Source organism: Vipera ursinii (genome assembly GCF_947247035.1).
Source record: "Vipera ursinii genome assembly, chromosome: 2".
Lineage (NCBI taxonomy): Eukaryota > Metazoa > Chordata > Lepidosauria > Squamata > Viperidae > Vipera > Vipera ursinii.
In genome coordinates, this window is record NC_139513.1 from 82,260,375 (window position 1) to 82,278,635 (window position 18,261).

The following is an 18,261-nucleotide window of genomic DNA, read 5'->3' on the forward strand; positions in this document are numbered from 1 at the left end:
TTCTAATTTAAGTTTTTGTCAAAAAATGTATTATAGGTCACCTTGACCCAAGTATCTCTGAAGAGTTCTTTTTAAGGACTAAAATTCTCATGGCAGAATGTATTTAGATTGAAAGAAAAAATTTAATGGTCAGATTGCTTTATGTGAACAGAGCAGGCATAGAAGGCTTCCATCTTAAAGCTAATAGCTTAACAATAATACACATAATTTTAGGAAACATGAAAAGAAACAGAAAGTTCTCCTTGTTTTAAATATGTGCTAGCCAGCAACTGGTTAAGAGATGAAATTTCTAGCTTTGGCTGGTTGGCATTCACAGATATTAAATGAAAGGTTAGGGGAAAAAATATTTAGTATTTGCCTAAATAGTAAGAAAAATCATCAATGTTTCTGGCATAACGTATTACTTTATTTTCTTTACTCTGTTGAATAAAATACGTCAATTTCAAACCTGAACTGTATTGCAAACATTTTTTTAAAGGAATTCATTATCACCCTCAGAAAATTGCCCTTGTTTTTCTCCCTCTTTTCAGAGTTGGGTGAGATTTTATATCCTAGTTGACCATCTAGAGCAGTCTTTCTCAATCTTGGCAACTTTAAAATATGTGGACTTAACCCTCCAGAATTCTCCAGCCAACCTGGCTAGGGAATTCTGGGAGATGAAGTCCACACATCCTAAGCTACAAAGTTTAAGAAAGAGGGACTGCAATGCTCCTACCCCACACCTTGTCTTCAAGTCTCATTTAGTGCAATAAAGAGACTAAGGGTATTCTCAGTGCCTTGCCTTGCAAGTACCTTCTTAGCAGCCTACCAGAGGGGGTGACGGCAATATCGTCCAAGCCAGCAGACCAACGCTCACATAGGCATGTTATCAAAAGCATGGTCTTTGGGTGTTTTGGACAGTGGCGTAGCGTGGGTTGTCAGCACCCGGGGCACCGCACGCCTGGCACCCCCCCTCCACAGTGGGCGGCAGCCCGGCGGCTCGGATCGGATTCGCACAGCCAGCACTGCAGTGAGAGAGAGTGAGTGAGCCAGGCAGGGGCAGAGAGCTGCGAGTGCGAGCGCGCCCCCCAGATGTTGCGCTCGGTGCGGCCGGCCCCCCCTGCACCCCCCACGCTACACCACTGGTTTTGGAGACAGAAACAAGGAACAATTGCTTCTGTTTTTTGAAGGAAGGAGACAGGTCTAATTTTTTAACTCACAAAACACTGGAAGCATCCAGCAATAGATTTGATGCAAGGAGAATGAGCATTCTCTGTGCTTAGTTATGGGCTTGGTTGACTGAGCAGTAATTGGCTGAAGGCGCAGTTTGAGAGTCCCAGACCCATAACAATACAGGTGATATCATTCTGAAAGCCATTTGGATTTGCAGACAAATAGGACAGAAAGGAAGAATGATGGGTTGACTTCGAGTGGGCAAAATGACTACAAGCAGTAACGCTGGGGTGTGGCCAAGCTCTTTATCTGTTCACAGTACTGCATGAATTCATAATGACCCTTCAGATGTAATGCTAAAGTTCAAACTTGTACTGAACAAATTGGAACAAATCTGGAGGAGCACTGAGCATTTCCTACCCAGCTGTAAGTTCAAAAGCTTTCAGATTTGTTTTCAGTTAACCAGAGTTATTGATACGCCAGATTCTAAATTGTGTTTAACTTTAACTATGACTTACATAATTATAGGCTATTTATAGACCAAGAAGTGCATATTTTATTAAACTACCAGTTCATACTAATTGGCTTCAATCCGAATGCTTTAGTTAACAATCAGAATGAAATTTCCAGTTTTTCTCCTTATTGCAAAAAGGAGAGAAAAGAAGACATTGCTGAGGCTTACCATACGTCACTGTACAAAACTGAAGTTAATATGTAGAAAGGAAATATATGATTGCGGATAATTGCCACTTCCTGCACTCTAATTTCCTCTCATGTGTAATTATTGTTTTCCTTTCATGCTTCATCTCTGTATAGTATTGCAAGCAACACCTTTTTAATCCTGGTCCATGAAATATGATTTGGGCCTTAACAATGCAAAATTATTGTTTGGGATTTTATTCCTGCTGCCAGATGAAAACAAACAGAAAGACCACAAAACCACATCACATCACATGGGCATTAGGACTGACTAGATGTGAAAAGGTGGTAAATAATATTCTAGTTGGCCAATCATACAATAAAATGAGGGAAAGCACAGTAGGGGTGGGCAATCTGCAACCGTAGACTTGCAAGCAGCTCTGATCCTCTTTCTTGGGGTCTGTCTTTGCAAAGCCTCTATTGATGAAAATGGGGGACATAATTTCATAGTGAGAGAAATGGAGGAGCCCTGGAGGTGCAGTGATTGGAATGCAGTATTGCAGGCTGATTCTGCCCACAGCCTGGAGTTCAATCTTGACTGGCTTAAGGTTAACTCAGCCTTCCATCCTTCTGAGATCAGTAAAATGAGGACCCAGATTGTTGGGGCCAATATGCTGGCTCTGTAAACTGCCTAGAGGGCGCTGTAAAGCACTATGAGGTGGTATATAAGTCCAACTGCTATTGCTATTGCTAGTATGATATGGAACGAAATCCATTACAATCCTACCACAAGTCCTATAATAGTTTTAACCTTTTGTTAAAAAAGAAACCTAAGAATCCTCCCAAATGTTCCCTTCCCCTTTGCATAACTGCTTCACTTGTTTTAGCCCAACAGGATTACGCTGCTGTTTTGGGTTGGATGGCTTTCTTCTTGTTACTTACTTGCCAGAGTGTCCCTTCTTCTCGAAGCACAGCAAACAGCATTCCCATGGGGATCATCAGGCAAGAGAAGATCCCCATTAGGATGCCCAGAGTCTCAGCCCAAAATGGAAAGCAGTAAGTCCCATTGTACTTGGAAGGCTGGTATTTGATAATGCTGTACACAAGCAGGGCCTGAAACAGAGCGTCAGAGAACCAATCAATCTGCCATAGGAGTTTTCATTTCCTTTCAAACTTAGATATTACAAGTTAATTAAGTATATTTTATACTGCTCAGCAGATGCAATATTAATCCCAGGAGGCTAGTACAGTGGCACCGTAGAAGATCGTCAAGGAAATAGCGGGGTGAACTCTTTTATCCTGAGGTACATAGAACTTTCTATTCCCATTTAAATTGGGCGTATAAATGGTTGAGGATTAATACGGAATGAAGTTAGCATTTATTTAGTTACTAAAGGGTTATTTTTTTTTTGTTTTGTTCTGCCGTTGGTATGGAACACCTGTGTAGAGTAAAATGAACTTCCTCAACTTCAGTAGATGAGGTTTCGTCACCACCTTGTACAAACAAATACTCCTTAACCTTGGGATGTTCTCCTTCTTAGCAGAATAGAAAAGGCTTTCCAGGAAAAAGATAAGATAAACCTATCCTCCTTGCCCTTAGCAAATTCAACTGAGATGAAGACACTGAAAACAGGGGTGATTTTTTTAATGGTTTGGAGCCCATATGAGCTGGTCAATAATCCCAGTGAGATCGAACATCAGCGCAGGCCTAACCAGGAGGCTGCTCCGTGTTTGCCAGCTGTAAAAGGATCTGTTGGCTTCATCTCTTTGGAGTCCCCTGACTGGCAGAACAAGTGCAAGGTCATTCCTTTTTTTCCCCCCTTAATGTTCTTCCAATAACATCAGGTATTCTTTGATTGCTGTTTTATATCACTTTCTCACAGTGCCATGCAATAAAGACTTGAGTGTTCGTAGCAATGTAATCATTATTTCTAAATTCGAAAGTACCTATGATTCAAACCTCCTGGGCTGGGGAAGGAACAATGCAACAAGGATAAAAATAAATAAATCCCTGAGTGGCAGACATAGCGGCGATAGGAAGAGCTAGAGGAAAGAACGCTTCAGACTGACTATAGTTACCATCATTGTTACCGGAGACAGGAACAACCAGCAGGCCCTAAAGTATATCCCTGGTTTGAAACCCAGCATCATGTGAATGTCACGGCAAAATCTTTTCATGCCTACGGAGAAGAAAAGGAATGGGAAACAATGATGCTGTTCAATCAGAAGTGTATAATCTGATTGAAGCAAATAAATTAACTGTTCAACTCTATGTATGTTTGCTTAAAAGTTTTTCAACATTTGGTGGGACTTTCTTCTAGGTAAGCATGCATAAGATTGTAACCCGAGAGTAAGCCCCACTGAATACAGTGAGAATAACTTCCAGGTAAGCAGATATAACTTTGTGCAGTCCGAGACACACAGTCTGTGATTTCCAAACAAGATTTTAAAATTTCTTCAGCAGCATAAACTATTGGGAGGTAATGTGAAAGATGATGCAGTATTTAAATTCACTACGTGTGATTTCATGTGAAATGGAAATAGGGTTTCCTGCCTGAGGTTTGGACTAGAAGACCTCCAAGGTCACTTCCACCTCTGTTATTCTGTATTCTGGTTTTTAAGAAAATGCTACTGATCCTGGATTTTGGCTACCTTTTTTCTAAATCCCAAATCTTTGCTCCACAAATGACATCTCATACATTTTTGCATTGCTCATTTCACTTTTTTTTTTAAAAAAAGAGGGTTTATAACAATTGCAAACATATCTTACCGTAAACACGTGTCACTACCAGACAGGTAGTTATGACCACCACCATGAGACCAAACCCAGCACTGTAGTCATCCAGAAGCACCAACCAGTACATTCCACCCTGCAGAGAAAAAAGCATAAAAGTCTATGCATGTATCTGTGTATGTATATATGTATGTATCTATCAATCAATAGAAGAGTATATTTATAGCTCAGGGTTGATCTGTCTCTTGGCTCTTTTTTTGCAGACATTGCATTACCCGACTAGGTAACATCATCAGTGCAAGTGCAAGAAAACAGCCAAACTCAGAGAGCACCAAGGACCCCACTCCATTTTGCAAGAGCTACACTTAAAAACATATTAAATGAAATATTATCTTTGTATCTGAATAAAGTTGTTTGGGCCAAGATATCATAGCTATAGGCTATATTTCATTACCTAAATATTCGAAAGGAATAAATGCCAGAATACGGCAAAATTCCAAAGACCAGGTCCTAAGAAAGCGATAAGACACTGCTCAGATTTTGAATGTTGGGGAATAAGTAGCTCCAATTAATTATTAATAGAAATTAGCCTATTGGTTGGGTAAAAAAAGATAACCCACAACTTCTGCTTTGATGATCTTCTCTTTTACTTGGGTCACATAGTTTACTAGATGCTGTGTGCAATCCTCTTCATTCCTTGCCCTTTTGTCCCTTTGTCCTAACACAGTACAGGTTTTACTTGTAACTACTCCCTGGATTACTAGCTTAAAGCTCCAGCTATTACAATCTCTTCCAATCTACTTGGCTTACTTACTTCTGTTGTGAGAATCAGCCCCATTAGAAACATTGCAACACAAATGATGCCTGAGAAAAAAGCCTTCTTTGGCCGCAGGTAATATGGGAACTCATCTGTCACTGCAGTAACAATGGTCTCTAGAAAGGCAAACTGAATACAAAAGCATGAGATCTCATCAACGGTAAGGTCCATTCATTTGAAGGTAGGTGGTTAAAGCCTTTCCTCTCAGCAGGTTTTGCCCTTACCTGACTATCCAGGCCAAGAGTCAACAGCATGAAGAAAAAGAGAAAAGACCAGAAAGGAGAAAGAGGAAGCATTGTCATGGCTTGTGGATACACTACAAAAGCCAACCCTGGACCTAGAATGGGCCAAGAATGAGAAGAATTATGAATGCAATCAAGGAGACATCATTATTTATTTATTTATTTATTTTATTAGATTTGTATACCGCCCTTCTCCCGAAGGACTCAGGGCGGTGAACAGGTCCATAAATACCATAATACCCAAAATACAGAAATTAAAAACAAATTAAACCCTAGTGCCCAAATGCAGAAAATAAATTACATTAAAATAATAATTAAAACCAAAACCCATCAGACCAGGCCGGCTTGTTCAAACAAATAGGTTTTTAGATCACGTCGGAAGGAGCGAAGGTTGGGAGCCATCCGGAGCTCTACCGGTAAACGGTTCCACAGATCAGGCGCACCCACAGAGAACGCCCTCCCCCTGGGGGCCACCAGTCGACACTCTCTGACCGGTGGCACCCTGAGGAGGCCCTCTCTGTGGGAGCGCACTGGGCGGAGGGAAGTTGATGCCGGCTGCAGGTGCTCCCTAAGGTACTCCAGACCCATGCCATGTAGGGCTTTGTAGGTCAATACCAGTACCTTGAATCTCACCCGGAAGGCAACCGGAAGCCAATGCAGCTCACGGAGCAGAGGTGGGCTGGATTTCATGAGTATAAAAATTGAGTCACTGAACAAGTGAGGTTGTAGCTCACACTGAATCAGCTTGCTCACATTGTCACACAGTCTGCATTTTGATTATTGGATGTGTAGTTTTATTCATTTATTTATTGGCCTCCTGGGCAAACAAGCTGGCTGGCCCTGACTTAAAGGTATTTGCTCTCCATAGTGGGGGAGTTTCCCTTGTTCTGGTGGTCACTGTTCACTCCTGGCAACTACATGAACTAGTCCCAGCATTTTTCCTGGGGAGCGTTTTCAGATGTGGTTTGCCATTGCCTGCTTTCTAGGTCTGAAAGAGAGTGAACGCCCCAAAGTTACCCTGCCGGTTTTGTGCCTTAGGAGTTAGAACTCCTGGTTTCTAGCCCGCTGCCTTAACCGCTATGCCAAACTAGCCCTGTTCCATAGTTGGTAGCCCTTTTTATACTATGAATGGGGTGGAACTGGGTCTCTTCAGAAGTTCATATGAATAAAAAAAATATAGCTCACATGTGATCAGTCAGGAAATATATTTCACAACTTCCACTTAATTTGGCTCTAGAAGTATCAGTTAATGCAAACACCTGCTGGATGCAATGATACATTTTTCTTGGCAAAAGTACAAATGCAGTTAGTGATAGCCACGTTCTGGGTTACAGTGGTAATGAGATTTAAAACCCTTTATTGTTGATCACTTGTTCTCTGGTACACTTTATCACAGAGTGATGCACAAAGAAGAAAATTATTCTCAGTTTGTGGTTTATGTGATTAGTTGGAGAAGCTATCATTATGTACAGTTCTTCTGTGTCTGCTGTTACCTGCTTATTCTATTGCCTTTACTCTTTCCAAGCATTGACATCAACTCCAAATACTTTTCTACCACATTATGTGTCCAAAATATTAAAATTAAACAATTGGAGGAAGCACATTGTGAGGATAGCAAGATTTAGGATGCCACTACCTCCAACCAGTTTCAGGATGGAAGGACAGCACAATGAAGCAGTTGGGTGGATGTACTCTAGGAGTGGGGAAACTCCAGTTCTAACCCACTCTCAACCATTGAAGTTCATTGGGAGATGCTGGGCTAGTCCCTATTTCATCAAGTAGTTCTGGTGGGGGGGAAAAAATAAGAGGAGCAAGTGCTACATGCCTCACCTCAATCCTCCGAATGAAAGGTAGCATAAAATATAATTAATTAATTAATTTAATTCCACTTTTCCAAAAAGTCTGGCTTTAGCCCAGTGTTCATAGTTTTTTTGGACATATCAATGATCTGGGAGTCTTCCTTGTATAGTTCTTCGTGTATTTCTACTCTTTCTTCCCCATATCTACTTTCTCATCAGATCTTGCTTCTTATTGTACCCATGTGGCATAAAAGTTTCTTTTGATTTATTTAGCTTTCTTAAATCCCCTGTCCTTTCCTTTCATTTTTTTTTTTTGTTCTCAATTTCTTTACATTTCTTATTTAAATATATCGGCTTGACTCTTTTTGTTTTTATCTCCAATTTGGCGCTTAGTTGAATAATTTTTCATCCATCAGTGCAGTGCATATTCTCTGGCAGTCTAACAGACATTCTAACCTGCATACATACAAATATTCTTGTACAAAAGATAGAAGAAATGTTTAGGTTTTACCTGCTTTGGCAACTTCTTGAACAGGAACATCAAGTTCTTGGGACATGTATCCCAAAACAGAAAAAATGGCAAAGCCAGCCAAAATGCTGGTAACAGCATTCCCCACAGTGACTATAAATGTATCCCTAAAGAATGAAAAATAATAATAATAGGACCTCAATAATCTGATCTCAGACGATACAGAATGTCTAAGCAGATACAAGATATTGAACAAGCTGTCATACTTGCTTGCTATTAATGTAACAGTAGAGTGTAGAATTCTTCGGGCATTGAACTCTACCTGCTATCAGGCCTAGCTAACATGGCCACTGGTGACAGAGACTAAGAAGTTTTATTGTATCAATATAAACTGATTTTTTTGCTGAATTTCTGCAGGATGCCAAAGAAAGATGATGGTGATGGTGATGGTGATGGTGATGATGATGATGATGATGATGATCTGTTCACAATAATGTGAAGTCACAACTGTCAGTTCTTTAGCAGGTGCTAGTCTGCTTATCCCAGATCCATGGGAAGGATTCATAGATGGATAAAAATGCCAAATCCAATCAAAACATTTGACTGACTGTGTGATAAACTATAACCATAACAATTTATTTGATTTACATGGTTGCCAAGCTCATCTAAGTGACTCTGGGCATCTTGCAAAAATAAAAATAAATCCAATTTAAATTAAAAGCAAATATATAAACAAAAAGCATATCAGTGACAGCCATTGTTAAAATCCGTACCATTACCACACAACTCGACATGTCTTCAGTCCCAATTAGCCTTTCCTTTCCTTTCCTTTCCTTTCCTTTCCTTTCCTTTCCTTTCCTTTCCTTTCCTTTCCTTTCCTTTCCTTTCCTTTCCTTTCCTTTCCTTTCCTTTCCTTTCCTTTCCTTTCCTCCTTCCCTTCCGTTCCCTTCCCTTCCCTAATCTTAGCTGTATATCCATAATTGTCTTTCCTATCCCCTGACATCCCACCCATGATTTTGTTAAGAATACCCAAAACAATAATTTGCTGTCAATCTGCTCCATCTCCATTACACATAAATTGAAAATATATACCTGTAAATATTCTGGTGGAAGGTATTATATGATGCAAAGGTGAGAAGTCCCCCAAATCCTACCCCAAGAGAATAGAAGATCTGCAAAGCTGCTTCAATCCACACCTGCATTAGAAATGGAAAACGAGAAGTTAAATAATTTCAATAAGCAAGCAAACAAACAGTATTGCTTACTAAAGCTTTTACTCACAATCATAGGCTAAGTATCTTTTTCAACAGAATGAATATAACAATAGTTTGAAAAGGATGCATTTGAACATTCTGCACAGGGAAAATCTGGTGCTCATTAGAAAGAGTGGTTGGACTTTCCTGGCACTTTTTTTTCAGTCATAGCTTTTATAATGATGGAATTCTAAAGAAAATTGTCGCCAAATTACTGTCATCCACCCATACCTGAAATTGCTCTTAAATATATTTTATACCTCCCCTGCCATAAGTGCTCATCATAGAAAATGCTACTTCACTGATAGTAGACGAATATGAAAACTTATTCATACTTTCTTTTTTGCGCAATAATGAACTACAGTATTTGTTGATGGGCCCACTCAAGTATATTTCAGGATCATATATAAACTTGTAGTGCTTAAACTGAGAATTTTAAAAAATGTTAATGATGCCTTGATCAGTTTCTGGTGCATGCAGTTTTCTTGGTAGCATTACAGAAATGCTGTTGCCTTTTTTAAAGGATTTCTTTAAGGTCTCCAGTCTACCCAAAGGCCTGGATTTTCCAGGAAGTCCCATCCAAGAACTCTTGTTTAGTTTCTAAGATCATCCAAAACATGAGATAGTCAAAAGAGGTATATAAATCAACTCTCTTACACAATAGTATTGACACAGATCTCACCTTGGGAGACAGTAGGAGATCAAACTGGGGTGTGAGATAGAACTTGATTCCTAGCCAGGCCCCCTCGAGTGTCACCCCACGAATCAGGAGCATGATCAGAATGAGGTAAGGAAATGTGGCCGTGAAATAAACAACCTACAAAGAAACAGGGGACATTTATTTGTGGCAGCTCTAAAAAGATACCGTCTCTTTTAGACAACCCTAGGACTCTTGTAATCTTCATAAATTTACACAACCACCATATGCAAAATGCTTATCATGGTTCCATGAAAAATAATTAAGGATCCATACAGTGAAATGAGAGAAATGGAGGAAGCCCTAAAAACCTTCAACAATCTGCTTAACACAAAAAATCCAGAAACAGAATGCGTTATCCTATGTTTGACGAACTCATAACTATTATCAAATACTTTGACCATCAAGATATCTCATTTAATAATCAAGTTAAATCTTTCTTCTGTTGTTTTAAACCCACTTGAATTAGTATGCAATATAATATAATATATTATAATATAATATATAATATAATATATCATAATAGAATAGAACAGAACAGAACAGAACAGAACAGAACAGAATAGAATAGAACAGAATAATAGAACAGAACAGAACAGAACAGAATAGAATAGAATAGAACACACTTGAGAAGCATTATGACAGCATTTTTACGTATATTGTCATCTTTCACAAAACTGCTCAGAACCTATAGGTGATGCTGACTATTACATTTTCTCTGATTCCCCACAACTATTAAATTATACTGCTGAAATAAAGAAAAGTTGAAAGAATCAGAAGTAGATTTGGCATAGAAGAAATGTAAAATTCATTTCTTAGCTCAGATTTGTGAATTATAACATATGTTTTTTGCCATAGTAGACAATCTAAGAATTCATGGATGGAGGAGTTGAACCTGTGGGAAAAAATAACATTAGAGATGCTCACCCCTGTCCTAAAATACTGTATAGAACCAACATATTTTTTAAAAAATTCCTATGACAACAATAACATTTAGGAACGGTCAACCAGGATTATGTTATAATTTGAGGGTGGAAAAAAACAGATGGGTGCCCTCTGCTAATTCATACTTTACCTTGCCAGAAGATTTGACTCCCTTTAAGATGCAAAGATACACAATGAGCCAAGCTAGCAGGAGGCAGAGGCAGAGATTCCAGCGAATCCTCCCAGGGTCACCAATGCCTGAACTCCCTTGGATATGAAGGACATAGCGGCTTGGGAAAAAAAGAGAAAAAAACTTCAGTGGGTAGAATTCCCCCCCCCAATGACATTTTCCCCATAAATATGTGTAAGCCACGCAGGGAAGCAATAGTTAAATCAGATGTATTTAATCTGATTAAATACATCCAGTTAAATTTAGGCTTTAGTTTAACTTGGGATTTGATGGTTTCCCCCCGGAATAGAGATTTCTTTATATAAAGAATTTTGCAATATTGCACACATTAAGAAATGTTTTATACAGTGTTCTTTTCCTGCATACGCATTATTTCAAATAATAAATTAGTGATGAGGGCATGTGTCATGTGTGCATGATAAAATACATTTTTATGTCTGAGAGCTACAATGACACAGAAAAGCTATTTCTCTTGTTACATTAATTTGCATGGAGTTCAGCATACACTCTGCTTAATGTGTCCTTGTGAATAAGATCTTTAATCATTCCAGTCCTATTAACAAAATAGTTTATTTTGAACACAACGAAAATGCCTCCGCATGGATTCATTAAGCTGAAATAAAGCTCCAGTTCCCCCTCTTTTGCTACAGTGTAATTTAACTTTATATGGATTCCTATACAGTCTCCTTTTCATAATTCTCCTTAAAATATTATGCAGTTGGAAAAAGGTAGATCTTACGCATGTAATAAACAATATGAATTGATTCATATATTTGACAGCAAATATCACATCAACATCATGAACCATACATGAAGACTGGGTTAGGAAATGTGATGTCCTTCAGTTAGTTTGGACTACAAATCCCATACTGTGGTGCTTGAAAGTTTATCAACCCTTTTCAATTTTCAATATTTCTGCATAAATACAACCTAAAAGGTGATCTATTTGTCACATAAACCCTAACAGTTGATAGAGACAACCCAATGAAATGAAACATTGTGCTTGTTTATTTAATTGAGGAAAATGAAAGCTACGTATCACATTTTAGGTCATATTTATGCAGAAATACTGAAAATTCAAAACCAATTCACAAACTTTTAAGCACCACTATAACTGCTGGCCTCTGACCACGCTTATGAGTGTTGAGGAATATCTGGAGAGCAATTGGCAGCTCTTAGGCTGAAGAGGGCAAATCTATCACCATAGGTTACTTTCCCTCCCACCCTTTTCTTGTCTAAGCTACTTACCTCCAATATTCCTCACTTGGACTGACAGTGTTAGAAGTGTTGAAAGGGACAGCACTGTTTCCTGTGTGTGTGACATGGTGGTCCAGGCACAGGTCTGTGTTCCACCAGTTGCCACAGTACTGCCAAGGCAAGTTGTTGGTCAACGAGGCAAAGAGGTAGAAGAGAACATAGGCAATGATCATGTTATAGTAAATGGCCACCAAGGAGACAATCAGGATTGTGGCCATACCAATACCTAAAGAAGAGCAGAAATGATATGTAATGGCAAAAAAACACAGGCAACCCCCAAAGTTGATGGTTGTTTACTGCAGAGTTCATGATGCATTTACATGAAGCCCTGGTGGCGCAGCGATTAAGTGCCTTACTGCAGGCAACTCTGCCCGCAGCCTAAGGTTTGATCCAGATGGGCTCAAGGGTTTCTGACTCAGACTTCCGTCCTTCCAAGGTTGGCAAAATGCTTACATTATTTGCATATGTCCTCTGTCTTCTTCTGCATTGGATCACACATTAAATTTAGCTGTTTTTTCAAAGTCTTAAATTAGTCAGCCATTTTCCTAGGATACCCAAGTTAAAGCCCTACAGGAGTATCGGAATTATAACTCCCAGAGTTCTTAATTATTAAGCCTTGGAAATTGAATAGTTCCATTCTTTCTTAACATTTGAAATTTACTGAATTCTAGAAAACTGTTCTAACATAGTTTGTAGTGAGTTAATTTTGAAATGTGTCAGCTTTGTAAAAAAAAAAGCTATCTATATTAAATCTGCCTAGTGTTAGTCCATGTGGACAGTTATGCTTCTAAAACTATGGGAGAGAGAATTCTCTTCCCAAATATTTTTTCACTTTCACAGTCACGAAAGTGAGTATAAAAGTGAATAACATTCAATAGTATATTACTACTCTCACCTATTGTGTTAAGGAAGATTCTACTTTCATCTCTACAATGCATGAGGACTAACCTGTTCCACTGTCAACCATAAGAATTTAGTCTGCAAAAGAAATGAAGACAGAAATGATGACAAAACTAGATAAGCATTGCACACAGACCTTTGAAGAGTGGGCTTATTTTCCAAACAGCCAGAGGCCCAAGGCTTGAGAACTGGCCTAACGACAGTTCCATGAAGAAGATGGGTATCCCACATATAGCCAACATAATGAAATAAGGAACAAGGAATGCCCCTGCAAGAGAGAAATTACAAACAAGTGACAGAAAGGGCACAATTGGGAAGTTGAATGTGATAATCTCAGCATGAGCCAAATGATATCCCTTCCTTATATATTAGATAGTGTTTTTGGTCCTTATAAAACTAGAATATGGACCATCTAGTAAAAGTGAGAGATGGGAGATATACAATGGAATAGATTTTTTTTCATGCAAGAAATATGGACTTTTTTACAAGGAGGTGTTCTGATGGTTACACACTTGAAAACCTTTAAGAAGATAATCTAATGCAGGCATGTCAAACTCGCGACGTCACGTGACATCGCGCGACGTATTGGAAGTTTTTCCCATTGCCGAAAATGGGATGGGCGCGGTTTCTCCGTGATGCTCCGGCCCACGGGCTGGCAGTTTGACACCCCTGATCTAATGGAAGTTAAGACTCTCAATGATTCCCAAATTTGAAAAATAATTGTTCCCTGCATCAGGAATATTATACCATTTGCTCTGGAATGTAAGTGTGGACTAGTATTTCATTTATATCCTGCTACTACCATTATCCTCACAATTGATGTCATCCATCATCTATTATGATAAAATGCTGGATCAAACAGGTTTTAATCTAATTTTGCATTTTCCTTTTATTGTCTTATAGACTTCAATCTCATCACAAGAATTTCCAGGTGTCAAATTGACAATTTGACTCAGAACATTTTTCTTCCTCTTGCCTACATGGACTAGGTGTGAAATAGGAGAAGGAAGGAGATAATACTCTATCCCCTTGTTACTTTCCAAAATATTTTAAATCCACAACACAAAACATATAACTCTTATAACTACCTTAGCTCCATAGGATTGGAATTTAGTGGTAGAATCACTCTCCAACTGTATGTGTAGAAAGATCTAGAATCACTCCTTAACGGTCCCAAGGGCAGAATATTTCTGTGTCTTAGCATATAAGAATATTTCTCTCTATCTGTGTCAACATTGCCAGTTTTCTTTTCCCAATCCATCAGAACCAGGCTGAAGATTATGCACATTGATCATCACTACTACCAATTTTGAAACACCGAGAAGAGAAGAAGACTTCATCACATTTTCCTTTCTGTTGTCATATAGGAGAATATGAAACAAGCAAGGTTCAATGGATGCTTTGCTTCCATTGATAAATTTAATTCATGCTTTATGCATTTTCAGGAGGGGAGGCATCAGAGAGAAGTTGCAGTTAAAAGATCTATAGAGGATGGATTTCTATGTAGAGAAGTAAGATGTTGGCTGACTAATCTAGAAACTATATGGCAGGGCCAGGCAAGTCTCTACAGTAAGAAAACAGCTGGCCCTCAGGCCTTGCAGAACTTCAGTCTTGAAAAAGGAACATTTGGCTTTTCTGCAATTCAAGTTACGCTGCAATTAATTCAGAAATAAAATGGCTTAATTGCTATGCACCGTCAAAAACATAAGATGACAGAAGTGCTCAGCTTCTTCTTCAATGATTTGAAGCATGGAACTTCCTGGAGATTTTAGAAATCTGGTACTAGTCAGTGTCGGCAACATTTTATTAGTTTTTTGACTGACAAATACCATGACCTGGTCAAAGAAGCAGAAACATCTTAATTTATTCTTTGGCAGAGTGGAACTGAGACACAGCATGCTTCAGGCAAGTCAATAGATGATATATGTATACCATCTTCCTTTCTTCATAGATTTTTGTGGTCAGAAAAAAGATGGAAACAATTGAAGAAAAACATGGGATGACTACGTAGATATATATTCCAACCATCGCTACTATTAATGTGGCAGGACTCCATTCAGACACATTTCTTAGAGAGTCATGAAGGCTTAATGTGTTGCAACCCAAATATTTAGGGAATAAACGCTGAATGTGAAAGAAAAGTGAATTTACTATTGCAGGAGTTGGCAGGTTTTAGTTTGTGGAAATAGTTATTTATTTTATCATTCTTCTTTTATTGGAATTTCAAGATCCCTCAAGTAGAACTTGATACAATATATATATATATATATATATATATATATATATATATATATATATATATATATATATATATATATATATATATATATAGAGAGAGAGAGAGAGAGAGAGAGAGAGAGAGAGAGAGAGAGAGAGAGAGAGAGAGAGAGAGAGAGAGAGAGAGAGAGAGAGAGATCTAGAGTCTCGGGTTTCTTCCCGCGTTCCTTTCATCTTCAGAAAGTTGTGGCGACGTTTCGACGAAATCCCATCCGTCATCATCAGGCCGGAGTTTTCCTCCTGCTGCTTCCGGTCTGAAGATGAAACGAACGCGGGAAGAAACCCGAGACTCTAGATCTACACATACAGACACCCGCGAGAATCTACGAAAATATATATACTTAGAATTAAGAGATCTAAATCATAAATATATTTTGGGGTAATAGAAATGAGCAGGGGAGAGCCAGTTTGGTATAATGGTTAAGGAAACAGGCTAGAAACCAGGATACCATGAGTTCTAGTTCTGCCTTGGGCATGAAGCCAACTGGATGATCTTGGGTGAGTCATTCCCTACCAGCCTTAGGAAGCAAGCAGTGGCAAAATCCTTCTGAAATCATGCCAAGATAACTGCAGGGACTTGTCTAAACAGTCACCAGCAGTCAACACTGATGCAAAAGAACCAAAGGGGGGGGGAGTGTGTAGAGTTCACATCCTTCCATATTGAAATCTACTTCTATTTATTTAAAGTTCTCTTTATCTCATGCAACCCTGTTATAAATGACTTGACAAGATCATAGGATTAATGCAATCAACAATCCCATTCAAGTCTTAGCACCTTGATCATTATCATACGCAAGGAACCAGAACAACTTTGTGAGTAGACCAAAGCAGTCTCTTTATTATTGATCACCTGTATTACAAAAATCTCACTGGACTGGCTGCATTCCCTCAGGAACCAGAAAATAAAACGTCATTTGTCAGGTCTACAATTTGTCCTCTAGTATGAAGCAACTCCATACTGGCATGTCTCTTAACTCCCCTTCCAGTGTTTATTTTCCTGAACTGCAGGAAAATGCAATGAAAACATAATATTCTTTAGTAAACTCAATGGGGAAAAAACTTGTGTAGAATCTTTTTTTTTTCTTAATCGTATCTGCATCCTGGAAGGAATATACTAATTTATCAAGGCTGAATCTTGCAAGATCAGAAATTTGCTTTCCTCTTTTTGCTGATATTGTTGCCCAGTAGAAAACACTTCCCACAGTGTGTTGCCCTTTAGTGTGATTTATTCATGCAAGCTGAATAGCACACTGATTCAGAACGAGGAAGCCACCTACTGATTCATCAGCACGGCTCTTGGGAATACATGAAATATTTGGCAAAGGAGCTCAGCACTATGCTGAAACTGCTTCACAGGAAATAACTGACCTATTATTATGGCCAGAATGTTTTAAAGGAAAAGTTGTATTGTTCACACACAATTTATACTGACATATTTATATCCCACATTTATTATTTTTATAAATAATGTAAGGCAGTGACTGTATCTAATATTCTCTCCTTCTCCTGTTTTCCTCACAAAAACCCTGTGAGGTGGGTTCAGCTGAGAGAGAGAGAGAGAGCAACTGACTCAAAGTCACCCAGCCAACCTTCATGCCTCAGGTGGGACAAGAATTCATTGTCTTCAGGTTTCTAGCCTGGTGCCTTAGCTACTAGAGGGCTAGGCAACCTCGGCTCTTTTATGACTCATGGAATTCAACTCCCAGAATTCCTGAGTCAGCTATGCTATGCTGACTCAGGAATTCTGGAAGTCCATGAGTCATAAAAGAGCTGAGGTTGCCTACCAAACTGGTTCTTCAGACTTGTCTTCTTCATTTACCAAAGAATCTTCTGAATTTCACATGGATCCAGAAATATTTGGATGAGGGGAGAGGAGGAGGAGCTTTCAGCTACGCAGTTCAGATGAAAGCCATACTCATCACATATTTAAAAAGAACAAGAGAAAGGGAGATAAAGTCATTTAGCAAATTATAGGTGAACATGGGTTCACCGCCCTGAGTCCTTCGGGAGAAGGGCGGTATATAAATAAAATTATTATTATTATTATTATTATTATTATTATTATTATTATTATTATTATTATTATTATTATTATTATTATTATTATTATTATTATTATTATTATTATTATTATTATATAGTGCCAGAGATATCATGCTGGAGAGGGCAGCCTTATTATCTAATAATCAGCAGAGACCAAATCAACTGGTTGTTTGTTGACAACATTTGCAGATAGGAGTGTACAGATCAAACTATATCCAGTTGTGTCCATATCACATTCATTAATCTTGCTTTTGAAGGTCACTTCTCCAAGTATAGGAAAATTTGTATGTAATTTTACAACCAAGAAATATTTTGAAATAAGACATTTGCAGACTCCTTGAATTATGTGCTGATGTACTTGAACAGAAGCCTGTGACAGATTTCTGCAGCATCTCTAGTGACAAGTAACTCTTGAAGAAATGTAGTAAATTAGTACAACAAGGGATGAGGTGAGCAAACAGCAGGTGGCAAATTGATCAGAAGGAAAAGGCACTAGTGGAGGTCATATACATACATTATAGTCTCCAGAGTCTTTCTGTCAGCAATGAGCAGAAGTAATAGATATAATTTAGAAATGGGATGTTCATACTTGGAATGTCTGTCTGTTTGCTTTCATTGTAAGCCTCGTATCACCATTTTAATAATGTGATTGTTATGGAATACAAGGCAGAACTCTTTCATATTACTTGTATGCTTCATGATTTCTTTTTCTAATCTCTGCTCCTTATTTCTAATTCTTGCTAGTTATAGAAGTGTAACTATGGATATGTTCAGTGGAACAAATATATAGTGTATGCATGCCAGTTTCTAACAGATCAATGTCTTCTAATTTGCAGAAAGACTGTCTCATATGTATGCTTTATCTGAT

At 38.5% G+C, this 18,261-nt stretch overlaps 1 protein-coding gene across 1 annotated transcript in view; it reads right to left on the minus strand.

The window, feature by feature from the left end:
- Positions 1-18,261, minus strand: part of SLC6A7 (solute carrier family 6 member 7) — a gene marked incomplete at both ends in the record, with an annotated part of 43,762 nt that overhangs the window by 2,587 nt on the left and 22,914 nt on the right. The window contains 11 exons of the mRNA XM_083352294.1: positions 2,734-2,904; positions 3,871-3,971; positions 4,562-4,661; positions 5,340-5,471; positions 5,567-5,679; positions 7,895-8,019; positions 8,945-9,048; positions 9,788-9,922; positions 10,878-11,016; positions 12,165-12,399; positions 13,210-13,341. Coding sequence (XP_083208420.1) covers positions 2,734-2,904; positions 3,871-3,971; positions 4,562-4,661; positions 5,340-5,471; positions 5,567-5,679; positions 7,895-8,019; positions 8,945-9,048; positions 9,788-9,922; positions 10,878-11,016; positions 12,165-12,399; positions 13,210-13,341 — 1,487 coding nt within the window. The remainder of the gene's footprint in view (positions 1-2,733; positions 2,905-3,870; positions 3,972-4,561; positions 4,662-5,339; positions 5,472-5,566; positions 5,680-7,894; positions 8,020-8,944; positions 9,049-9,787; positions 9,923-10,877; positions 11,017-12,164; positions 12,400-13,209; positions 13,342-18,261) is intronic.